This window comes from Amblyomma maculatum, chromosome 6 (assembly GCF_055883805.1).
Source record: "Amblyomma maculatum isolate TAMU_Amacu chromosome 6, ASM5588380v1, whole genome shotgun sequence".
NCBI lineage: Eukaryota > Metazoa > Arthropoda > Arachnida > Ixodida > Ixodidae > Amblyomma > Amblyomma maculatum.
In genome coordinates this window covers 53,442,000-53,450,962 of record NC_139349.1, presented here as the reverse complement: position 1 = coordinate 53,450,962, position 8,963 = coordinate 53,442,000, and the positions used below count along the sequence as shown (strand labels likewise).

Genomic DNA, 8,963 nt, shown 5'->3' with positions numbered 1-8,963 from the left:
TCGTTTTACTTTGTGATCTCTATAGCAAAAAAACGTGCTTCTACGCTTTTGCTTGATCATTAACACGTTTTATCGGAGAAGCTGCCCTTGCTTTCGTGATTAGTAATTACGAGACTGTCGACATTCGTCCGGAGCGTTCTCTGTTGGCTCCTCGCTCTCGCGGATGTCACGTCACGTGATGCAACTTATCGGTCAGGTCATCCGACCCTACCGATCTGGTGGCGTCCATTCATGGTGTCTGGAGCAGCGCTGGTCACAATATGCGCTATGCCAATCCTATAAATCAGATCTTATACCACAATTACGCACTAAAAATTCCAGTGCAGAAAAAAAAAACATCATATAAAAAAGCAAAATCAATTTATTGTACACGCGACACAAATAACATTTTGTAAAAGGGTAATATTTTCAGCGTGGCGAGATATAAGGACAGGAGGGTAGGAGGATCAACGTACGAAGAAGGATGATATTTCGATAAGCAGGTTCCATAATCCATGTAGTAGGCTGGAACAGCCATCCGCCAAACAAAGATATCAGTCGCACTACTTATTTCCAAGCCCCCCTGGAAGAGTGTTGAACACATACGTGTACACTCAGTCCTCTAAGTCGCTAAGAACATAATATGTATATCCACTGCCAGCGAAAAGAGATGCTAACACAGCGGCCATGTCTTCCGTAACGTTCTGAAACTATTTCCTTTTTCAGTTTGTTCGCCATTTTTCATCCAGCTTCCATATGAACAAACTTGTACAGAACGAAAAGACAAACTTGTGAAGGAGTACGTTCGAGGAAGAGTAAAATACGATCTGAAGCCGTCGAGGACGGAATGTCGATGCGGGCAGTCTTAGCGGGCACAAAAATGAATAAAATTTCTTTCTTCACAAATGAGTGAGTATATACACTACATTATCGAAAGTCACAAAAAGGGCATTTTTAGAGTCAGTGGCACCATTATGGTTATAGTGACGTACTATCATCGCTAGGTTAACCCCCACGCCGTAGTTGCTGCCTGAGAGGGAGCAAGACAGGTCGTACACTGTTCCAAGTTAACAGCAGTAGAGAGCTTCCGCTACAGCCGATATCATTTTTTAAATGTACGAGTTCAGCATCAAATCAATTCGGTGAACGTTAAATGAAACAAGTAGCTTGGCAAAACATGTTGGGGTAGACGCTCCATAGCTCTCAACATTAAAGCATCATTGGAATGTACTACCAAGAAAATTAAAACCACCATTTGCAATTTTAAACATGGAGTGTAGTAGTGACTTGCCCGAAATTAAGCTCCGCACGCTTCACTGCTTATGGAATCCAATGGAAGCAGAAACAAAGTGTTTTGCAAAACAGCCACGGTTCGGGAGTAAATACGGCAATAGATGAGGTGCTCTGATTCTTGTGCGTAATTAATATTCCCCGTTTAAGAATACGAGTATGGAACAGCCACCGTGGAAGCGTTTGTGGAGGCTTCAGATATCTGCTTTAAGAGTAAGGGGAATGAAAAGGAGAGAGAAAAATGCAATAAAGCCAGAATTTAAAGGAACTTGGTTATGAAAATAAACGTTTGTGCGCTGTTTGCACACAGTACAGCGACGTATGTTAATGGAAAAAGATGGCGCGCCATTCGTGAAAGACTACAAGGGCGACCGTTCCAGCGGCCTTACTTTTTTGTTCGCGCACTGATCTCTCCCATTCGCGATCAATGGTATAACGAGCCTCGCATGGCTAGCAGAACGTTGGGCACGAGGAGGAGGGACAGAGAGGCAGCCGCACTGCCGCTTCCACCGCTCTCCCCGCCAACAAACATGGTCTGTACTTTCTCCATGCTGCCGCTGTTCTGCAGAGGCTGGATTCCCAGTTGACGGCAGATCACGTTGTAGTGGTCCACCATGCGCACGGGTCCGTTAAGGAAGCCCTGCTTGAGACCTGAGAAGGTAAAGACGGCGCTATAATCAGCTAGCGAACTTCTTGTAGCTATGTGTCCCCAGACCTGCGAACGAGCATGAGGCATCGGTGAAGCAGTAGAAGGGGGCTAGAAAGATGCTTCCCGCCTCGCCCTGAGAGAATTATCACACCTGCAGCATTTCTCTATGCAGCTTTTGGGTATAAGCAAGTGCGTAAGTACTGACGTTGCAAAATCATGCTAAATCAAATATGAACACGTCTTTTTGTGGGAGTGTGCCATGCCATCCTTGTTGGGCGACTCATAATAAGGGCCACTCAACATTTTGTCACTACAGTGAGTCATATAAAGTTAATTGGCGCGTAAGCAAGGATGTATCATGGCCTTTTGTGCTAAACGACTAAACGTTTTGACGCCTTTGGTTAGCTTAAAACATTGGTTTTCTTGAGAAACGTTAAAACCGGTTAAAACAGTGCTTATGCACCTTAAACAATGTTGGATGAAATAGGACGTATTCAAGCAAAATAGGTTACTATATTTTCCTCGGGCTTTGGAGTTTATGCATGGTATTAAAATGTGAATTACTGTGAGCTCACATATTTTGCATACATGTTTTTGTTCTTTTGGCAGCAAGAAGTTGCGACATATGGGCGGGCGTGCGTGTGCGTGCATGTGCGTGCTGTCCCATGTACAGGCATGGAATTTTTTCAATAAAACGTTCCTGACGCTGACATGAGTTCTATTCTACTAATATGAGCTTTGTGTACAAAGGACAGTTTCCTAGTTACAGGGCGCCACTTTTCAATAAATTTCTGTAAATTGATTGGTTTCACCATATCTGATATGTATTAGCTAACGCGTACTATTTTATTATTGTATATCTAATATGACCAAGCGGGTGCATGATCCGCTTGAGCAATCTGGGCACGCAGTAGGCTCCCGCTGCTTTGATATGATCACTACACAGTACACTCCGTTGCACTACATGTCTGAAATGTATTTAAAGCTATGCATTTATTTCGAGGAATATTTTTATGGAGCTCTGGACAGAATTACAGAGAATTACTGAGCGTTGGTATGGACCGCTATAGAGAACGTGCTATCCACTGCAGAGAACCGCAAGTCTTCGCGGCGGAACAGAGGACAAGTTTCAAAAATTATGTTGGACCTGGTCGTGAAATTTGGGGAAATATTGCTACGGTACAAACCTGGACCTGTGGCAAGGAAGATGGCACGCATATCTTCCAGCTTCATAGGGTCGTAGCCATGGTTTCCGTGATTTATTTTGCTTGACTTGGGTATCTGCTTATCTGTGTTTTCAAGCTGCAGATAAGAGAGCAATGGACGAGATATATTTTCAAGGACCGTCTGGTTTCTCCGCACGTGTGTATGCGAAACCACTCAATGCAGTCAAGCACTCACAATGAACATCCTGTATCCCGACACACCTTCCGTTCAGATTCATTTTATCGTCCATAGAGAAGCACGGCGCTATCACTTGACCGCTACAACACAGCCCTAACGCGATGTGGAACCATGAGCTGATTTACCGCGTTACCTGCAGCATTGTACTTCAAGCTCACGTTATCTACTGATAAAAAAACTAAGAAGACAGAACTGCGCCCGATTGTATGAGGGGAAGAAAAACGCTTGGCGTGTGCTTCAGAAGTTTCAATAGGTGCAACGCTGAGTGTTTCCTTTACTGCTCTGTGGACCCGACCTAGTCAGATTATGGGTTTGTTCAGACGCTCTCTGTGGAGTTCACTGCTTGCACGCCCTTTGAACAGAAGGCTGACTTTTGAGGCCCTAGCGTCACAGACGCATGCCGCTGCGACTAGGATGATGTCGTAAAGGGGAGAGAAGGACAAAAAATTCCGTCACTGACGGGCGAACTCAAGCTCTCGAAAAAGTAATACATCTGTATCCCTTGACACTCAGTCTTGTTCGTAAGCACATTTTAACCTCACAGGAGTGCGCACGTCAGCGATACAATACTGGCAGCGGCGTTTAGCGAAGCCTGTAGTGGTGCGCAGACATTGCATCCTGGAGAACGCCGGTTTTTACATTCTCGCGGCGAGCGATTTTTAAGAGGCTCGTAACGACACGACATGAACGTTAAGGTATCGTGGCTTCTTCCTGCTTGCTTGAATGCCCAAGTGCACTATCTAGATGGCTTAGACAAATGACAGCATGCGGAAGAATACCTCATATTGTTTACGGCACCACTGGCTTTCGTCACATTCAAATCATATATACGGCGCTCAACGGTACAGAAAGGCAGTACTGACACATTAAACCACCGCCTAGCCATGGGTGTCGACAACGTGTGGTTTGAAAGTTTATTTTTTTAGTTTTCGCAATACTTCAGGAACATAAGGCAGAGAATATGTCAGGACATTTGGGACATTGATGCGAAAGGAAATTTCTGTATTTTTATCCTCGCAAGCCTACAACTGGCGCACGATAAGCACCGCAATGAACAACACGTGTTTAATTTCGACCCGAAAAGTTTCTTCGGAATCGCACAAAACTACAATAGATTACAAACTGTAGAAATTGCTATATTTGGACAGCTAATATGTAATATTCTGTGGGCTGTACTGTTAAGCACCTGAATAGCTCTGGCGAAAAAAAGAAAATCAACTTGGTATGAAATCGTCAGCTAGATAGTCTAGCACTGTTTGCAAGGAAAGAAAACAATACTGAAGGCAGGCAACATATTTTTGCTTAGTTTGTCTTGTTGCCTTTGAGGACGTAGAGCTCACTTTTTTGATCTGGTAGCCCGGATCAGCAGTCAGAACTATTGGTTGGGTTAGGTAAGTATTCTTGAGGTGGTAAAGCTCCGGAAGTTCCTCTTTCTTGAATATGTTTAATCCTTTTTTATTCAGATTTTTCAGATTGTTGTATACCTGTGTAGAAAAAAAGCATTGTTAAAGCTTGGCTGCAATTCAAGGTCTGCAGTGTAAATTGCATAAACTGTTTTGTACTGTAAATAGTAAAAACCATCGGGAAGAATCACAAATAAGTGCATTAGCAAGGTTACTTTACAACAAAATTTTAAAGAGCTTTTTGCAGCACAGGATTGAATACCTTCACAAAAAATGCTCCATATTAATTTTTGTGGTATATTGACGACCCTCTCCACTCTTGCTGAATAATTTCTTCCAATGAAAACATAAAAAATGCAGATTCATTCAACAGACACTTCCAATCAATGTTTACACCAGACAGTTGCCATCTTGATGAAATCAGGCTTCACACTAATTAGCCATGACAAACTAAAACATTCCCGTTATATCTGAGACTGGACTATTAATAAAATTAGATAAGAGGTAAAGAAACCGGGCAGACGGAATCAGTAGCTGTTTTTTGAGACGGTACGCTGACCCGATATGTAAGTTTCTTTTCCTCACATTTTCAAAGTCATGTAGGCCTCCTGCGGCTGGAATGAAACATTTTCTAAAATAATCCCCGTGCACAGATAAGGTACCTTATACGTGCCGTGTAACTTTCGTCCTATTTGCTTACCTGCTCTTATTGTAAATTACCTGAAACATTTTAAAATGTATTATACGTTTGCAGAAGAATATAACCGAATCAGTTAGAAACAGCACAGCTTCCGATCCGGGCATTTTTGCACAGGTACTGGGCTGATTTAAACCGTTAATCACTTGACGCTTGGCATTAAGAACTAACTGCAAATAATATATTGTTACATTTTCTAAATCCTTCGATCTGGTGTCCCACACTAATTATTTAATTTGCTATCTAAGCTAAAGAATACAGTTTGAGAATGAGGCTATTTTTCGTTGGATTAGTGATTATCTCATAGATAGTTACCAATTCGTACAGCTTGGTGGCTGCACTTCGGGCAATGTCCCCGTTTTCTTTCTTTTTTTTTTTTTCTGTGTCCTTCGGGGCTCAATGCTTGTTTCGCTTTTATTTCTCCCATTACTACCATTATTTATTCCAACAGTTCATGACACACCTGTCACAAACACGCTTTTACAGTTACTAAACTTTCGTGCAAATTTATGCTTATTATTCCTTATTTCCACTCGCAGTGCACGATTGCAACGTGCTGGACCCCGAAATAACATGAGAGAGCTCACCTGAAAAGTTTACCGAGCTGATGAAAAAATTCTTACTCCAGTCTAGAGCGCAGTGTATCTATCTTTTGATAAGTATTTGCTAGTACCTACATCTCTTTAGTTTTGAGTATTGCTGAGGTACTGCGCATGCTCTCGCCTTGTTACGCATCTGTGTTGATACTTGAAAATGTGTACTGTATCATTATTCTTTGTAACTACCACTAGCCTCCAATCGTGATTTGAGCCATCGATTCTGCCCCCTCATGCCATCACATATATTCTTAGCCTCTAGTAAACATATATTCTTTTACGTTTCTGCAATGCAAGGTGCCAAATGCGAAGATACATCACCGCATGACGTTCGCCGTGCATTTAATGTGCGCGCCTTAAAGCCCAACTTTCAGCAGAAATAACGTCGTACGACCTCAAGCAATTCCTCGATTCAACGCTTCTGCTTCAACAAGGTTGTTCCTTCTGCTCGCACACCCTGGAACCTCAAAATTACGTCATTAATTCTCATATCAAAAATGGGTTCAGCAGTATCTAGGTTTACGCGAGGTAGCTTTAATATACACGAAGCTTACGCACAAAGTGAACTCGCCTACATCCAATCACCTGCACTCCACAACCGGTCGCCCAAAGTTGGACAATGTTGTAGGCGGAAGAAAAGAAAAGGAAAAGAGCCCATACCTTCTCAATCTTGTCTGCGTGAGGCCGGAGCATGGCGAACGAGCCGCCATCAAGCATAGTTTGAATGTCATTAGCGTCGACGTGTGGCTCGATGTCTATCAGTTCAAACTTGTTTGGACTGGTGTCGGTCATACCGTGGTCAGACACCACCACCACGCTTATCTGCAAGAGAGCGCGGACGCCTTTTAATCCATGGCATTACCGACAAGTTAATCCTGCGGGATACATCGATAAGGCGCGCGGACATCTATACTATATATAAACTGATTACAAATAGAAGAATCGTTTGCTGGAACGCTACATCTTTACAACTTCGTATAAGCTGTTAGGGTTTCGACCTATTTTTCATTGCTCCGTCTATGGTGAGTTTAAAAGAAACTAACAGCGTGCACACGCAAAAATAGCAGACACCTTGCGGAATTACATGCACACAAATTACTTCATCAAAAAATATTACAGCTTTCCATGCTTATGCCGTTCCAAAGACGAAAAATCAAAGACATAGATATCATTTTCAGCTTGGATCGCCTAACAACAAGGCTGCTCTAGTGAAATTTCATTTTCTATGCGAAAAAGTTTTGAAAATTCATTTGCTTTTTTCTTTGAGTAAAGAAAGGATTTGTAGAAATTAGCGAAGATGAGGGAACAAGCACGCATTTGAATAACCGCTACGAATTAAGCCTGTCATCTACGTGGCAAAAATATCAACACTACATCGTTTTCATCTCTTCCATGTATTGAGAATGTCTTGCGTAGTACCTTTAGAAGATAACAGGATTGACAAGTGCGTCAGGCGTGCTCAAAAGTTTGCATTGACATAAATCGTGCTATACTGTCCAAGGGTCTACGTTTCTTTTGGGCTTTCCTGACTGCCTACAGGTGTGGACCATATAGGGTTCTTTCTTACTTCATACCCAGTGTAGGATACGAATTATGCACCAGATTAAAAAAAAATATAGAAAAAAACATTGTCCAGGTGAAAACCGATACCTATTAACTAGATAGGAGGTGAGAACTGTATGCAGGTAATTGCGGTACTCGCTCTACAGGTGACAATAGAGCACGATTTCACTGAAAATTTCTCAGAGCGTAAACTCATTTCTAGATTTTAAAAAAGCCGGAGCGAATTGGGCTCGCACATATGTCTTACCTTGTCTCGCATGTTCTGCTTCCTAGCTTCGTCGAATAAGTGCTTAATGACAGCATCGGCGCTCTTGAGGGCATTTCTTCGCTCCATAGAGTCCGGACCACTACGGTGGCCTAGCAGCGAAAGTGTAATTAAATTGTATTTTTGTGCAATGGGACTTAGACATTCAGTTTTACCACTTCATTTTTATTGTCACTTAAGAAATGCGGAAAATGGTGTGTTCATAAGGACAGGAAAAAACAATACCATGTCAGTGACTATGGGATGAGAGAACATCGGGAAGCACAATAACGTGAGATATGCAGCAAAATGAAAAATACTAAAAATATTTCTTGCAACAATATATAACGAAACAATAGAAGTGAAAATGCATTGCACAAAAAAAAAAAAGACTTCAAATTTATTGTCTTGTCCCATCGTTCAAGCTAATGCGTGATATGCACTACATGATTTTATGTTTATGGCACATTTTACAGCTACTCGTTCTGACGACTTTATGAAAACGTTTGTTTAGCTTTAATATAATCATTTTCACAGTCACTCAGAAAACGTTTACAACGCTGTTAAACTATGAAACTTCTATGCTGTTCTCAATCAACAGAACTTTTTGTAGTCAATGTTTTGGCATTGAATAATTTTGAAAATGAGCGATATCCGGCAGTAAAAGCGCCAGGCACCTTCCACGAGCAGATGCTTTGGTTTTATGGCGCAAATTATCTACACATAGAACTATAAAGTGCACTATGAAGATTTAAAAAATGCCAGCAGCTAATGCCGCTATTACTAATGAGCATGCCGTGCAGCTCATTTCTCTTTGGAGCTGCGATACTACAGCCTAGGTTTTGGGAATGGCAGAAAAAAAAAACCCTAAAGAGATGTTCCATATCTTGCAAAGTAAAAAAAAAAAAAAAATCTTTGTTTTATATTAATTATAAAAAGCTGTCATTGCTCCCCTGTTCGAAAATACGAAGTAATAAAATTAAATCTCCCATGCTCCTACCGAAATTAAGCAAGAATTACGTGAGCCTAGCGTAAGCATGAGCAATAGAGCCAGGCTAAAATAAATAACATTATTCTGCCCTCGGACGTTACTCGAACTCTAAAGCACACCTTCGCCAAGTACGTACCAATCACAGCC

The 8,963-nt window shown here is 41.8% G+C and overlaps 1 protein-coding gene across 1 annotated transcript in view; it reads right to left on the bottom strand.

Moving 5' to 3' along the window:
- Positions 1 to 343: 343 nt before the first annotated feature.
- Positions 344 to 8,963, bottom strand: part of LOC146185750 (glycerophosphocholine cholinephosphodiesterase ENPP6-like) — a 31,474-nt gene continuing 22,854 nt past the window's right edge. The window contains exons 4-8 of the mRNA XM_084606676.1: positions 7,829 to 7,938; positions 6,679 to 6,840; positions 4,663 to 4,806; positions 3,106 to 3,220; positions 344 to 1,920 (exon numbers count right to left, since the gene is read on the bottom strand). Of these exons, the coding sequence (XP_084462802.1) occupies positions 1,694 to 1,920; positions 3,106 to 3,220; positions 4,663 to 4,806; positions 6,679 to 6,840; positions 7,829 to 7,938 (758 nt within the window). The 3' untranslated portion in view covers positions 344 to 1,693. The remainder of the gene's footprint in view (positions 1,921 to 3,105; positions 3,221 to 4,662; positions 4,807 to 6,678; positions 6,841 to 7,828; positions 7,939 to 8,963) is intronic.